At 43.6% G+C, this 17,124-nt stretch overlaps 1 protein-coding gene across 2 annotated transcripts in view; it reads left to right on the top strand.

Annotated features, from left to right (window-relative positions):
• ADCY8 (adenylate cyclase 8) overlaps positions 1 to 17,124 on the top strand; it is a 218,774-nt gene that overhangs the window by 154,385 nt on the left and 47,265 nt on the right. The window contains exons 10-11 of one of the 2 annotated variants that reach the window (XM_027132481.1): positions 3,666 to 3,867; positions 5,933 to 6,022. The exons of the other annotated variant lie outside the window; for it this stretch is intronic. Coding sequence (XP_026988282.1) covers positions 3,666 to 3,867; positions 5,933 to 6,022 — 292 coding nt within the window. The remainder of the gene's footprint in view (positions 1 to 3,665; positions 3,868 to 5,932; positions 6,023 to 17,124) is intronic. 2 annotated transcript variants of the gene reach the window in all.

The following is a 17,124-nucleotide window of genomic DNA, read 5'->3' as shown; positions in this document are numbered from 1 at the left end:
AGCAGGAGGGTTGGCCCTTCTTCCTACTTGAAAAGGACGCAGCAGAAGGGCAGGCAGAGGGGCTGGGAGTGCAGATGGCAATACAGCCTAAGAAGGCTGGTGAGAAGAGAAACAGTCTTCTCTCCCCACAAAAAGGAAAAGTCAGTGAGTATTTATTGAGCACTTTCTATGTACTTAGCCTTATGCCAGGTGTCTTGGAAGAATCCAAAGAAAGACCGAGCCTTGAAGGATGACCAGGATGTTCCCCACCCCCCAGCCCCCGGAGAGTGAGAAAATACAGAGGTAGGAGTAGCACAGCATGTAGGGCATGTGCTTGAGGATTTGCCCATGGCGTACAAGAGGTGGAGAAAGAGAAAAGGCAGCAGTGAGAACCAGGGGCACCCTTCTAGGCCGGTGCGCCATGTGAAGGTCTGTAGGTTACCTGGATGGCGGCCGTGACCATGAGAGAGTTTGAGTCTCCTGCTGGGCGGCTTTCAGACTCAACCTTGGCCTGATTTGCTTCTTCCTTCGCTTTGGAACAAGATATTTGTGTTCTCAATGGCTGCTTCACAGTGTTGAGACACATCTCAGCCTTGGAATTGGCCCCTTCTCTCCTGGGAGTGCCTGACAAAGCAATCCACCTGCATTCTCTGTCATTTGCTTCCCCTGGGTGCCCAGGAATAATGGTGTGTTGTCAGGGAGTGTTTTTCCAGCTTGTGTGGGGGGAAGTTACCCATCTGCGTAGGGCCCTCTGGGAACCCACTGCTACACAGACCTTCTGTTCTTATCTAAAACACCTGCAGAGATTTCCTATCAAGGTGATCCATAAAATCAAAACTGTGCAAGCATTAACAACAACAACAACAACAAAAACCCTCCAACAATGATAGCTGGGCTGTAGGAGAAGTCACTTTCCAGCCTCCGTGATGCTTGACCACGCAGAGGAAATTGACAGTCTTGGTTACCCCGTCCTTTAAATGTCTTACACTCCAGCTTTCATGATGCCGTGCACTCCTGCTCTCCTGTGTACTGACTACATTTCCTAAATTCCCTTTGATGCCACCTCTTCTTCTGGCCCGTTGGCTTCTCCCGTAGCTTCACCTTTGGTCCTCTTATTTCTTACTCTGCACACTCTCTTTGGGCAGTTTTCTCCAATCTCAGATTTTTCAACCACCGCCTACATGCTCCGAACCCAGAGTGCTAGAACCATCCCTCTAGCTGCCTAGACGTCTAGACGTCTCCAGCTGGAGGATCCACAAGCACCCAAAATTCAACTGGCTCAAAATCAGATGTAACCCTTCACCTCTGTAGACTAGCTTTTCTTCCTGCACTTAACCCAGGTAAGATGGTGAAAGCATTCATGTTGCTCATAATGACTTACCTCTCCCAAAAGCCCCCCTACACACACATATAAAACACTTATTAAGATTATCTCCATAGGGATTTCCCTGGTGGCACAGTGGTTAAGAATCCATCTACCAATGCAGGGGACACGGGTTCGAGCCCTGGTCCCGGAAGATCCCACATGCCGCAGAGGAACGAAGCCCATGCGCCACAACTACTGAGCCTGCGCTCTAGAGCCCACGAGCCACAAATACTGAAACTCGCACGCCTAGAGCCTGTGCTCTGCAACAAGAGAAGCCACCTCAATGAGAAGCCCGTGCGCTGCAATGAAGAGCAGCCCCTGCTCACCACAACTTGAGAAAACCTTTGCGCAGCAACGAAGACCCAACACGGCCAAAAATAAATAAATAAATAAATAAATAAATAAAGATTACCTCCACATAGTTCCTTGAACGTCCCAATTATCAGTGCTGTTACCCTATGTCCCTTCCTCGTTAATTCAGGCCTCAACTATATAAACCTTCTAAATACTTTCTCTCCGCTTCAGTCCCACCACCTCCCACCACAGTTGTCTTTCACACTCACAGATATGATCATGTCCTTCCCTGATTAGACATCTTAAATATCAGTCCATTGCCCACAGGCAGAGCTCTCTCTCACAGCATTTATTGGACCACTTGTTCTCCAGTCCCAAAGCCTCACCACCTGGCTCACTGAAAAACTCTAAACACACTGGTCACTCCCATTCCTCTGTTACTTTGTTCACATTCCCCAGTCTTTCCTCCCAAAACTCCTTCTCTTCAACCTCCAAGACCTAACCCCAATGTCACCTCTTCTGTGAAGCCTTCCTTGATTTCCTTTCTTATTTTCTAAAAGATGTTTGTTTATAACCTTTTCTATATCATAACATAATATGTAATAGTTCATCATTTGTATATCCATATTCCCCTCTAGATTATGATCTCCTAGAAGATGGGCAAGATGTGTCTCTCATCCTGGTACCCCCTGATGCCTACCTAGGAAGAAAGCTTGTTGAACGAATAAATGTCACAATGAAACCACAGAAGCAAAAAAGATTACTGCAAATATGGGACATACATTACTCACCAAAATGATTAGAATAGCAGAGTGGACTTTAAATCCTAGCTCTAACACTTACCAACTCAGTAACCCCTGGGAAGTTACTCCTCTCTGAGCCTTAAATCTTCATGTGAAAAAAGAGATCAAAAGACCTCTTAGGTTTGTTCTGAGGAATGGAAATGAGGTATTGTATATGAAGTGCTTAGCATAGTGCCTAGCACGTAATCAGAGCTCAATACAGTACTTACGCTAGTATTATTAATAATAAGAAAATTCCGGCAAGAGGATAAGAAGAGGTAGCATTAGAAGAAGGTGGGTTCAACTTCATTCACTAAATGTACATTTATTGAGCTCCAGTCAACACATTAAAGCCAAATGAAGGAGCTTCACTTTTTAGAGGAAGGAACGGATATAAAATCTCCCACCGTGTCTGTTAAGGCACCATTTAACATGCAGCAGTTTGCTGGCTAAAATAGAGGTAGAGAAATGACAGGTGCCAGCCAAGGACACAAGTGGCTGGACAGAGACTAGAGAGCAAGGGATAGATTCCCAGGGAGAATCCTGGTGATAAGTTGGCTGATAAGGAGAGGAAGCAGATGCCTCCAGAGATGGGGTTTTAGATCACCGCCTGACACCCAACAGAGGTGCCCAATAGGCAGGAGCTACCACAGGACCGAGCTTTGAAGCCTGAGATGTAGAGTCGGTTGTGATGTTGAAGCCTTGGGCAAGTATGAGCTCTACATACCCATGTCCCACACGGCACATAGTATAGTCTTTGCAAACCGTGATGTCCACTAAGGAAACTGAGCAACGTGCAGAGGTGCCAAGTGCAGTTCTTGGCATCAGAGCGGCCAAGAGGGAAAATGCTTCCTAAAACCCACCTTGAAGGGGAAAGTGCGTGTGGGTCTCTCCCACAGCCAGAGTACTGAGATAGAATTCCAGTGGTGTGTTGCCTTGGCAGCAGGCCTAGTGAGAAAGAGGAATGAGACAAGAAGTGGGAAAAAATGGGCAGAAGCAATAGATCAAGCCAGATGTTTGATGCTCATTGCAAAGTTTCTCAATAGAATATTCTAGGGATGGATTTAATTGGTTTAAAAAGTCTTCTGTTAATAGCCCTTTTCTTGAACAAACAGAGCTTTAGAGGAATTACGGGGTGCAAGGAGTGGGAAAGGGCGATCATGAATGTGATTGCCAGAGTTGCTCATCGAGAGGGGATCACACGATTAATGCCACGTGACCCAACGTTCTGTGTTTCCCTGCAGGGTGATGCCAATGGCCATCCAGTTTTCCATCCTGATTATGCTGCACTCGGCTTTGGTCCTCATCACCACAGCGGAGGATTATAAGTGTTTGCCCCTGGTCCTCCGGAAAACTTGCTGTTGGATTAACGAGACCTATTTGGCCAGGAATGTCATCATCTTTGCGTCCATCTTGATTAATTTCCTGGGCGCCATCCTAAATATCGTAAGCATTCCAAGCCCTTTGGTATCTAGTGTGTAGTCAGGAATTAAGAGTTTACGGAACCTGCAGCTTCTTACCTTGCCTTCCTTGGTACTAGTTATCTTCATGTGCCTGGTCCAGCCCCAAGCTCAGGGTTAGAGAAGGAAGATGTGGCTAAACTGTCAGAACTGTGCATTTTCCTGGTGGAAAACTGTCTTTTTCCCAGTGGCGGAGGTTATTTGCTCTAAAGGAGCTCCAAACAGCCTTAAGTTTCTGTACTTTCAGTGGCCAGTGAATCATAATCGTAAATAAGAGTTACTGCTTATTAAGTTCCCACCTGCTATGTGCCATGCACTGAAGGAGGAGCTGTATGTGTTTTTCATGTTTAATCCTCACATAAACCCCGTGAGGTAAGTCTCATTATCCCCACTTTATGGCTGAGGAAACTGAGGCTCAGAGACATGAAATAACTTGCTACTAAGGTCTGTCTGACTCCATGACTCACACTCGTTCTCATATGCCAAATTGTATCTCTGGGAGTGGGAGTGGGGGAATGGGAATAAATAGCTGTCATTTATTTATTGAGCACCTACTGTGTGCCACAGGTAGGTATTATTGTTCCCATGTAACGGATGAGGAAACTGCATTTCAGGAAGGTTGAGCATCTTACCTATGACGTTCTAAGAGTTTATATTGGATGTGACACATTGAACTCGGATGAATCTCCAACTGCCGTATTTATCATTGTTTTAATTTGGTGATCCACGCTTTAATGATTTCATTTTCTCTCTAGAATGGTAACATAGTCGCTCTAGGCATTATCTGTGTCTATCCAAATAGTCCGTGTTTTCCATGATTTAGGGATCTAGATTTTAGGAGAGATTTATCTGATCCCAGGTTTTGAACATTGAGGGAGGCTAGTTGAGGCATCGTCTTGTGGCTGAAACCATCATTATGCCCTTTGGGCCTAAGGGAGGGTCTCCAAGTGTTCAGGGACCCAAACTGTGAACTCCACAATTGTCAGCCCCTGTGTTGGAGGTTTATACTGCCTGAAATCCATTGTCCAAATTGGCCCAATAATTACTTAGAGTATATGTCACTCAAGCTCTGCGGTTGGCCTTGTAGTAAAGGAGTCTATGAAGAAAGAGGGAAATCCCCAAAGAAAAGGGAAACCGTAATCTAATTACATTCATCATCTAATGAACATTTTATAGATTATGGCAATTGAAAATGGAAGTACTTAGGATCATTGATCACAGACTGCCAAGTCGTAGCCAGGATCTCAAGTCTTGATGAATCAGATGTTTCTGGGGTGCAGGATTTGGAAATAAGCCCAATGACTGTAGGTCAGGGTTACCTCTGGGGCCAACCGTGCCACAGTGGAGTGGAAGTTCAGAGGCTTTGGAGTCAGATAGACCTGCGTTCAAATCTCAGCTCCACCACTTACCAGCTTGGCAACCCTGGACAAGTTACTTTGCTTCTCGGAGTTTCATATTTTTCAGTTGTAAAATGGGGATAAAAGTAGTAGCTACGTCACAAGGTGGTCGTGAGGCCTTTTTGTACAAAGTCTCTGGCACGGCACGGGCGCTCGGCCACCGGGAGCTATGCTTTTCTGAGTGCCACAGAATCTCCTACAGCAATTTCTGGCCTAGGAAATGCCCACCTCCCCGACGCTAAGCGTCTTTCTGGAAAGCGTGCCCCCTTGGATCCCTCGAATCTGCCCAGCTGTTGACGTGGAGACAGGCCGTGAGTGTTCCCCAGACCTTTTCTCCTGCCACCTGGCTCTCTCTTCAAAGCCCCACTTCAGTGACCCTCTGGGAGGGGGTCAACAGAGCAGTCTTACCCAGGTTTCGTGACTGGCTTGCAAATGTTTTTTCTGAGCCAGTACTTTCTTTAAAATGAAAGGAAAAATCCCAGCTGGCACTGAATTCTGAAATCAAACCCCTCTAGGGCCTGGCCTGCTCCAGGCATTTGCCGAAACCCAAGAGCAGTAGCAGAGGACTCCGTCTCCAGCTTACACTGACTTTGTTGTTCCTGTGTTTTTTTTTTTTGTTTGTTTCTTGTTGTTCTTTTTTTTCTTAATCCGCAGCTGTGGTGTGATTTTGACAAGTCGATACCCTTGAAGAACCTGACTTTCAATTCCTCAGCTGTGTTTACAGATATCTGCTCCTACCCAGAGGTATTTATTCACGAGCTCCCCTTGGCGAGACTGGGGCTTAGGTATCTCCACAGCTCCAGAAGAACAGGACTGGCTGAGGGCCTTAGACATGCTAGCACTCCAGAGGCCCGTCTTCCCTCCGCTGCCTCTCCTGTATCTTCTGCTTCTCCCTCCGCCTCTTTCCTGCTCGCTCCTCTGCCTCTCCTTCCCGTTTCTCTCTTCCTTATTCTCCCTCCTCCTTTTCTTTCTTCTGCACTTTCCCCTCCATCCACTTTCCTCTTTCCCTTTTCCTTCTCTTCCCTTCTCATTTCCTGTAACTCGTCTTAAAGCCCTAGAGCAGAATGTGCTGTTATCTCCAACATAGGGCAGGGCACAGAGTTATCGCTCAACGTTCGCTGCACTGGAAAAGGAAGGATGGAAGGAAGAAAGAAAGGAAGGAGGGAAGGAGGGAAAAAGGAAGGAAGCAAGAGGAAATAGAAGGAAGGAAGGAAGCGCAGAAAACAACAGCTAAACATAAATCAAAGTGGTATAGAAAATGCCCAGAGCATCACAAACTCAGGAGGTATCCCAACAGGACACTCACCGTCATATTGTAAGTCTGACCCTCTCTTGGCTACACAGCTACTAGTCTGGCCCTGGGCCTTGGGGTCAGTTTAAGGGGTCAGGCAAAGGACAGTCTTTGGCTCTGTTAAGCCATGACCCAGATCTTCACATATTGGGATATAAGTTCTGGGTCAGGAGGGAAGACAGTTGGGACGTCCCAGTAGGCCCCAGCCAACCCTATACCTTGAAGACCTTGGGTAGGTTTTTATTCTCTGAGACCCCCTCCAATGTGTGGTGGAGGAAAGGCTCTCTGTTATCTCACCTTGGCCCCAGAATTGGTCTGAGAAATGTTCTGAAAAGGACAGAAAGCCTCACCTCTGACCCCAGATATAGAGCATCTACTTGATATGCATAACATCGTAAAATCTTCAGGATATGTGGAGGATGCTATGACCATTTCCATGTTGTAGGTAATGAAACTCAGGCTCAGAAAGTAGCTTGCTCAGTGCTACTCATGCCTGGCTTCCATTCTTTCTCATTTCTCTTCATTCTTCCTCCCTTTCTGTCCTTCCCTTATTAATTCAGTTATTAAGATTTAGTAACTGCAATTCAAACCGTATCTGGCTTATTCTTGAGCTCATACTTATGAATCCAGGCTCCGTCCCTAGGGAAGAACCAGGCTGTTCCTAAGGAAGCCCTGAGCAGGATGGGACTGGCTCTGGTTTCAGGGCTGTGTGGGGCAGACCATGTGCTCTGGGACTCTCCCACCAAGTAATGAGTGAGCTCCGATTTTGTAAACTCTGTGGGACACCAGCTCCCTGAGAACTTCGCAGTTTGGAGGGCATGAGGAGTGTCCCAAGAGGCAGTAAGTTGGCCAAGAATCAGACATTTAGAGTTAGGCAAACGCTGGATTTCACTCCCAGTTGAGCCCCTTTACTTGGTAGCAGTAGAATCTTGAATCAGTTCATCCTCTCTCTGAACCTCAGCTTCCTCATCTGTAAAGTGGGAAAAATAATACCTTCTTCACACGGTGATTGTGGAATTAAAGAATATCATGTTCTCGCAGTGCCTACCTAGATGAGGTGGCAAACGTTGAGTTTCTAACGTGTGGTCTGACGTGAAGTTGGTGTTTGTGAAGTACTAATCTGGACCTCTGAATCAACACTTGATATATACCCTTGGCCCCAAACTTGAACTCCCAAACTCAGGACCACAGCACGCATGGATTACCCCGTCCTGAGAAAGGGGTGGGGAAGCTTCTGGATCACATAGCTTCATCTCTGTGCCTCTGCAAAATAAGGATGAAAGTAATACCTTCTTGATCGGTTGTTGTGAGGATTGAGTGAATTCATCCATGTAAAGTGTTTAGAGCAACACCTACCACAAAGTATCTGCTGATTAAATGTCAGCTGTGACTTATTTACTAAGTAAAAAGGCTTAGAGCTTGTACCATCAATATGTATTTATCTATAAGTTACAAACCTATACCACTGTACTAACATACCATGTACATTATGAAACATACTCATAAAATAGAAATGTTAAAAAGTGAGATAAAACAAATGAGTCCAAGTTTTAATATTTTCCTCCCACAGACAAAGGATCATCTTGCCCAGGGGTCAGCAAACTATGGCCACAGGCCAATTGCCACCTGCCACCTGTTTTGTAAATAAAGTTTGATTGGGGCACAGACACACTCATGTGTTAGCAATGTCTGCAGCTGCTTGTATAATAATACAACGGTAGAGTTGAGTAGTTACAACAGAGGTGGTGTGGCCCACTAAGCCAAAACTGTTTGCTGTCTGGCCTGTTGACAAAGTCTGCCGACTCCCAACATCCCATCAGGGGCAGAAATCCCACTGGCCTAAAATGTGGGCATCTGGACTCTCTCCATCACCAGCTACCACAGCAACCTGGTTTAACTACCATTTGCCATCCTGACATATATGGCCGTGCTTCTCTCCCTAAGGATTTGTCTACCAAACTAGAAGGAATCAAACATTCAAACCTTCTGAAAGGCTTAATCTGCACAACCACGTCCCATCACTCACAAGTGTGTGTCCGCAGGCAAATCACTTCCTCTCTCTGAGCCTTGGTTTCCTTGTCTGTATACCGGACCTTTCCACCTCACCCGTGAGAAACGATTCTCAGGCCGGAAGCAGTTGATTAAGCTGGATGATGTGACATAAACATGAGAGGCTGTCATCATATATGGTATAAAGTATAGTTTATTTCTGAACTGGAGCTTGCCAATTACTAAAAAAGAGTGAAGATACAGGAAACGACCGTCAAGAAAGCCGTGTCCCAGCTACGATTTGAGAGGTGGTCTAAGAGGGGAGCGAAGAGACATAGGTTTGTAAAATGAATGACAGGCACGGGCACAGACCATTCCCATCATCTCAGACACCAGAATGCGGTTCTCGGGAGGCTCAATGGGAAGATCTTCATTTTACAATCGAGCCCCTTTAGTCTATGCTCTGGCGCATTTGAATGACTAGTCAACTGTACTTGCAAGAGCAATCAGTATGCTATGGTTTTAAAGGGTCCCTGAGAAGCAATTTTCCCTAGAAGTCTAATCATCTGCGTCTTTGTATCCTGGCACTTTCTGCCATTTCTCCCCCATGAATTCAGGTCCTAGCCAGCTGCAAGCCTCTCTTTTCCAAGTAGACCCAATCCCTTCGGATTACTTCCTGCCAGCTCACATATCCTTAAGGCATCATCTTAGTACCCTCACTCCATCCTTTCTATAATTTATTTATCTAACTAGGACATTTTTTTCAACCTTTCAAATTTATAAATTGCTTTAAGGAGAAAAGACAATATTGTATAATTTTCAACATTACCTTAAGGGCCCAGCACGGGACAGAGCCCACAGTCTATTTAATAGTTTTCCTTTAAAAAAGATGTATTTCCAGTGGAGTAGCAGAGACAAGATTTGCCTTGCCACCTGAAACAGCTTAAAAATAAATAAATAAATACGTGAAACAATAGTTTTCAAGACACTGGGCATCAGGTTTTGAAGGACAGCAATCCCTGAAAAACAAGAAGCAAATTAAGTCAGCCCTGTGATTGCCAGAGCTGTATCTTGTTCTTTTTTTTTTTTTTTTTTTAAATTTTGTGGCCACACCACGTGGCATGTGGGATCTTAGTTCCCTGACCAGGGATCGAACCCACACCCCTGCCGTGGAAGTGCTGAGTCTTAACCAGTGGACAGCCAGGAAAGTCCCATGTATCTTGCTTTAAGAGATCTTGTTTTCAGACTGGCTCAGGTTGGAAGAACACACATGGAACCCTGTGCAACTCCCGGATTTGAGGAGACAGAGCCGAGAATCTGGGGGGACCAAGGTGGCTAGAGTTTGTAGGACTCACTACCAGAGAGAAGAGAGTTGCAGAGACAGAGAAAAGCTCAGAGATCTGCAGAGGGTCCGATCAGTGCATGCATGTGAGGAAGCTAAGCAATGCTTGGGAAAGAACCATCTGAAAGGATTAGTGCCCAGCGCTCACACAGGGCTGGGAATAGTGTCTTTTCCCACCAACCAGACTGAAAAACATCATAATTCGTGGGGCATTAAGTAGAGCAATCGGATGAGTCCTGCTGCAGTAGCATACAATAATTATCCCTAGATTCTATGCTGCTCTAGTTCTTCCTAAAAAATCTTAAAAGACTGAAAGTCTAAGAAGACTTTTCTTCTTTCTGTTTAAGGTCAACCTGTTTGTGTGTGTGTGCGTGTGTGTGTGTATTACAAAAATGAAAATAAATCCAATCAGATAATGAAATAAACATATAGGGCAATCAGTCTTTAGGTAGGGATAAATTACTGTAAAAGAAATGAGTCCTACATAGTTTTCCCTTCAAGTCAAGCGTTTTGTTGCTTAATAAACTTCTTGTTTAAAGAAATAATGAGAAATATCTTATATTAGAAAATGTGAAGTTATATTTCTATATTGGAAAAGAATGTTCATATCAGTCTTCTTTGTGATAGCCAAAAACTGGAAACAACCCAAATGTCTATAAACAGATGAAAGGGTATAAAAAACTGTAGACTATCCATCCAGTGAACTACTGCTCATCAGTAGTAAGAAATGATCTATGGATATATGTGCAATAACATGGCTGAATCCTAAGATCATTATGCTGAAGGAAATAAGCCAAAAAAACAAAAGTGTGCATTTTCATGGTCCCACTGATCTAAAACTCTAGAAAATGCGAATTGATACGTAATAGCAGAAAGAAATCAGTGGTTTCCTGGCTTGGGATGTGGGAGGGAGGAATTATAAAGGGATACAATGAAACTCATGCAAGGGTTCATTTTCTTGACTGTGATGGTTTCACCGACTTAAGCAAATACTGAAGCTCATCAAATTGTGTACGTTAGATATATGCAGTTCATCGTAGGTCAATCATAACTCAATAAAGCCATTTAAAACGTTAAGTACAAAAGAGGAATCAGAAAGACAGACAGAGAAATACAAGAGGGAAGCAGAATTACAGAGAGTCTGTTAGAAACCTGTAGTCAGAACATTTTGGCTTAAATGGCAGCTCTGATGCTTATAACTGTGGTCTTGAGCAACTTACTGAAGCTCTTGGAGCCTCATTTCCACCCTGGGGGTAACAACTGTGCCTGCCTCACAGGGTTGTCAGGAGACTTAGGTTGATAGAACATATGTATACACTTACTATAGTTCCTGGTACAAAATAAATGCTCATTAAACATCAGTCATCTTGATGATGATGATGATGATGAAGATGAGGGAAGAAAGGGGGGAGTTAAAAGAGGAAGATAAAAGGGAGAAAAAGCAAAAAGGAGCAAAAAAGCAGGAAGAGAAACAATGAAAAGAGAAGAGAGAATCAGTGGTAATAAAGCAAATAAGCAGATTTTTTTTTAATTCCAAAAGCGACTGTACAAATTGGTGCTCCCCTAAACTCTTGCCTCCATTTCTCTGGTTAACTCCTCAGGTAGGAATCAGAACCTTAAGTGATTCTGAAGGAAAATGTATTCATTGTGGTCTAAAATCCCCAGCAAGTAAGTATTCAGGATAAAATTAGATTTTCCCAAGCTTCCACAGTGGCAGTCCCACCAAATAATTCAAACACAGGATAAGTGTCAAAGAGCTCCACTGCAATTTCAGAACTTTTCATAGTTGAACAGAGGGATCTTATATAAGCTCATTTTGCTTCTACACTGAGCCAGTTTTAGGTTATGGCTAAAGACACAGAGGAGGTCATTTTGTTTTTTCCCAAATAATTAATTTTTGGAATTGCCTTTCCCCACAAAGTGCCAAAAGCCGTAATAACACAGCATGATCCAAAAAGCCATTCCCATCTCACTGAAGCTTAGATTCCAAGGCTCTAAGGACATTAATTGTGCCTGGGAAACAGAATAGGCTTGAATGACAGAGGCTGTGTGGTGACATAGAGTGAGCAAGCACTCTTCTTTTGCCATTTACTAGCTGTGTAGCCTTGGGCAAGTCACCTAACCTCTCTGAGCCTCAGTTTCCTCATCTGTATAATGGGATTATTAACAATACTACCTATCTTATAAGATTGGTTGGGTGACAAATAGAGATAATATACATAAAACATTCATTGCATGTTAGCTTCTTCTCTCCCTCTCTTTCTTGAAGACTTTGGTAACTAAGAGTGAATAGTGCCTGCCCAAGAAGAGATTTGAATTTAAGGAAGAAGATAAGGATGTAACAATTTTTTTTTAAATGCGCAAGACTTTATGCTCTAAACATGAGATTATCTACGTAATCATGTGTACACCATGTGACTAAAAATCCGAACAGGCCACAGTTTCATAGCAATACCAATCTCCTGTCAATTATTTACAAAATGGTGACCACCATGAGTTGGATCATTCTCAAAAATCCGAACAGGCCACAGTTTCATAGCAATACCAATCTCCTATCAATTATTTACAAAATGGTGACCACCATGAGTTGGATCATTCTCAGGGAGCCAGACCCTTCCAGACCCTCACTTGTTGCCTAGGCCAAGGGAGTGGCCTTGGAGAGCAGGCACATACTCAGACAATGCCACCATCGTCCTCTTTGCTGATTGTTCTTAGCTGAAAGCGCATGCTTCCTAGGTACGTTCAACAATGTCAAGTCGTTATCCTCTGGGAACAAATTTAATTTGTGAAAGTCACCAAGATGAGTGATCTGGCTGGACATCACTGTTTAGGAATCAAATACAGAGAGATGCATTTTTGGTGTTTTTCAAAAATGGACTCTGAAGATAATTCACAGAGATCTGAGCTCAGTCATCAAAGATGCGTGGTCAGGATAAGCACATAGTCCCCCAAGGTGACGACGTTGAATTGACCAATAACAATCATCAGGAGAAGCATCATTCTTATATTAAAAAAAAATTAGGTAGTGATGTCTTTCCATAAGAAATAGCTATTCGCCTGCTCATTGATTCAGTTTTGCCTCATAGTTATACTGAGTCCTCATTTGTGGACATCATTAACATAGCGGTGTCCTTCTGTGCATTATTATGAGGTAAAAAGAGTGACTGGAGCTGCAGTCCCTTCTAGGAAGTAACCAGAAGAGTACACCCTCAACCCAAGTCAGACACAGACATCAGCACATCTGCTCGTGGAATTTAAATGCAGTTTCAGCAGATCTAAGTTAGTAACTCTAAGGTGCTAGAGAACATTCATCATTCTTCCTCTAGTATTGGGGAGGAAAGGGGAGGTCAACCATGGAAACCAGGATCTAGAACAAGCCAAAACAGAGTAAGATTGTACCAGAGCACCACACACACACACAATTCCCTTTCCCCTGCCTAATACAACCAGGAAACAGCTTGGAGGGTCAGGTCATTTATCTCCACTCAGCACCCGGGGTGGCCCCAGGTTCATGCCAGCCTCACTCCTGGGCTACGAGAGGGGTCAGAGCTCAGGGAGAGGCAGAGAAGCCCTGTCGTTGGCCCATGTGCCCTTCACTGTTCTGCTTGTACCCAGACTTGCAGTTGCAAAGAGTTAGATTTTGTGTGAATCAGGAAGTTGGAATCTTTTCTTTGAATGACAGTGACTCCCCCAAATTATCTGCTCTCTTTCCTTCTTGTTCCGTGAATTCATGATGCCACGGGATTTTGGCAGCAACCAAATGGGTACAGACACTCCAGTATATAGTACGCGTGTGGGCGGATGCTCGAGCCCTTCGTTGAGTTATTGTGCAAAATTCTTCTTCCTCCTTCTCCTCTGAGAGGAAAATGTGCACATAGAGCTAAGGTAATTTACGATGCATTAAGACAATGTCCTGGCATTAGGATGGTGCCTTCCAGCCTGGAACAATTCTTGCTGCCCGGCAGGTCCTCAATCAACCGAATGTAGAAAACCGAATGCGTGGTTTAGTTTGTTAAATGCTCACTTCAAGGAAACAGGCTATTGCTCCCCTTAGCACTTTGTCAAGACGTGGGACTCCAATTTTCTTCAGTACAGACTTAGAAGAAATTCTTAATTTGTAATTTCCCAACTCAATATATCATCTGAGAGAAGAAAACCTTGAGTATTAAGAAGCAGAGAAGTGTTACAGTACTTCATCCGTCTTCTGTAAAATGGGCATAAGAATAGCACCTGTCCTTGGGTCTTTTTAAGAATTAAAAGAACACATGCCCAACAAAATGCTTAGTTATTGTCATTGCATCTGTCTTCCACTAACTTATCCCGAAGCATAGGCATCCTCACTGCCAGTTGATCCCCCATCTTACCTAGAGTTCATCTAATATAAGAACCTCTAACCACGTAACATCTTCACTGAAGATGTTAGTCCATCTTCTTCTACCTACATTTCAACCTAGTTACCAAAATGCCTGTGACCTCTTTTTCTTATTGAGGTACAGTTGATTTACAATATTATATTAGTTTCAGGTATACAACATAGTGATTCAAAATCTAATCCAATTAACATTATTATAAAATATTGGCTATATTCTCTGTGCTGTACAATATACCCTTGTAGCTTATTTAGTTTATATATAGTAGTTTGTATCTCTTAATCCCCTACCCCTATCTTTTTTTAAATTACTTTTTGTTGGAGTAGAGTTTCTTTACAATGTTGTGTTAGCTTCTACTGCACAGCAAAATAAATCAGCCATACATGTACATATATCCCCTCCCTTTAGGATTTCCCTTGCACTTAGGACACCACAGAGCATGAAGTAGAGTTCCCTGTGCTATACAGTTATGTTCCCGTCAGTTGTCTATTTATGCATAGTATCTTTCTCCTAACTTGGGCACCTTTTTTTTCCTAACTAGGGTACCAAAGTGCTGATACCCATTACAGCATCCAATCTTTTTATATTTCTGATCAAAAAAAGAAGTGTCAATATTGGGTGTCTTCTTGCCTCAGAATACATAGCTTATCTGTTCCTTTTCTTAAAAGATTGCTGGAAACTTTGCCCAGTATCTAACATTTCTCATATAAATCCTGGCATTATTATTTTTCATCATTAAAAGATCTAGGAAGAAGCAGAGAACCCCATTACTAAATGGGATACAGAGTCCTTGGGAATACATTTGAATATATTTGATACGGCGTGTTACAATCAGATCAAAGGACATTACAGAGAGCCGTAGTTCAGTTGAATGCTGTGTCATATCTGTGTACATATTTTGTATTGTTGTAATTAGAGTATATATAAAATTCTGTGTCCTTCTTTCCAGTTGTAAATTATTTTGAAAATATTTTCTCTCTTACCGTTTAAATGCTCTTCTCAAAACCTTTGTCTGTGGGGATTTTTTTCTTTGGACTGTATGTTTTTTCACTACTATCTCCTAATTCCCCTCCTCACGCCCCCAACAGTCCCTAATCGATGTCCTTACTTCTCTTCTTCCACAGCCCCTCAAACATGATAGTCTCTAAATTTTAGTCTCTCTTCTGTCTTTATTCTTTTTTTGGTTTTTTTGCGGTACGCGGGCCTCTCACTGTTGTGGCCTCTCCCGTTGCGGAGCACAGGCTCCGGACGCGCAGGCTCAGCGGCCATGGCTCACGGGCCCAGCCGCTCCGCGGCATGTGGGATCTTCCCGGACCGGGGCACGAACCCGTGTCCCCTGCATCGTCAGGCGGACTCTCAACCACTGCGCCACCAGGGAAGCCCAGCTTTTCTCCTTTAATTACAATCCATCTTGTACTCTTCCCTTCCGCAACCTATTTCTAAAGCACTGAGCTAATGAATCCTCTACAAACATGAAACCCATTCATGTCTCCTTGTGGAATAAAGTACACTTCTCAGTGAAACATGCAAGAGTTTTTGCAATGTGGCTTTGCCTCCTATTCCTGCCTTATCACACCTATGAACCCCTATACCTAGGGTCCATTCAAGGGACACTCTAGGAGCTGTGGACCTTCTAAGTTCCTGGGGTAACTTAAAAGAACACAGAAACTATTTGTTGTTTAACAGAAACTTGGGAATTGCATTGAATCCAGCACCCTCCCAAGTTATAGGAAGCATGGGATTGATGGGTCCAGACCCAGCTGAAAGAGAAGGGTTTTCACAAAGCCTTCACAAAGTCCTAACACTTCTGTTCTTCTCCCATTTCCTGGTCCCACCCACACTATTCATTCAAGGCACAAAAGAAACAGATGAGAAGCTCCTAATGGTATTTTTCTAGGGGCCGCATTCCTTTGATGTCTTGTGGTTTACAGCATCACGGGAAGGTTCAGCTCTATACTTTAAAGTAGAAAGTTGCCTAAACCGTGCAAGGCAGGGAGTGGGGTGGTTCCTTTCAATGGATTGGCAAGAGCACACTAACTAATTGGTTGAGGCCCAAAAAGAGAAAGGTCCGTTCAACCATTGTGCAAGTGTGTGACTGTGTTTAGCTATTACACTTTCAGAAGTCTTGCTAGAGAAAGGAGGGCAACACATTTGAAACCTGCCTGCCTGTGTTACTAGCTCTACTTAGGATCAATTTTATGATTCTCTAATGTACCCAAGGAATTCATTCTCCTATAGCTTTGTTCCTTTATACCTTTCAGTTCCCTCCATTCTGTCCTCCCAGAATGTTCTTCCTGTTCCATTTTCTGTCATGTAAAATCGAATCCATCCTTGAGATCCTTTTCAAACTCAGCTCTCCTATAAAGCCTTCTCCGAACTTGCTTCCTCCAGACAGAATGTACTCCTTCTGCCTCTGTATTCCCATCACATTGGATCACATTCCTGAAAGATCGTTTTCCACAGGATGCTACCATTGGCATTTTTGTCTGTTTCACATTTTAGACCATGAGTTCCTTTAGACCTGGGCCATCTCTTTGAATTCCCAGCGCCTAGCACCATGCCGTGATTATGACATGCATGCAATAAATGCTGGTTACATTTTTTAAATGTCACTGTGGTGCCCTCATAAGTTTTTGCTCAAGAGCACAATCATTTCAGTGACTTTTGACCTAATAAGTGATTCCTAATTTGCATCGACAAAGCCATGCATGACCGTTTGTTTTGATGCAGGTAACAACGAAACAGGACCCCTCAGATCTATTCCTCTTTCCTCCATTTGTTTAAATGGGAGATCTTGGGAGTTTCTCTGGATGGAAAAAATAGACTCTGAGCAATGAACTTATTATTGCCTGCT

Source organism: Aethalodelphis obliquidens, unplaced genomic scaffold (assembly GCF_003676395.1).
Source record: "Aethalodelphis obliquidens isolate GAN/ISIS:26980383/991018 unplaced genomic scaffold, ASM367639v1 scaffold41, whole genome shotgun sequence".
Taxonomy (NCBI): domain Eukaryota; kingdom Metazoa; phylum Chordata; class Mammalia; order Artiodactyla; family Delphinidae; genus Aethalodelphis; species Aethalodelphis obliquidens.
The sequence above is the reverse complement of the archived record's forward strand: the minus strand, read 5'-3'. Positions and strand labels throughout refer to the sequence as shown.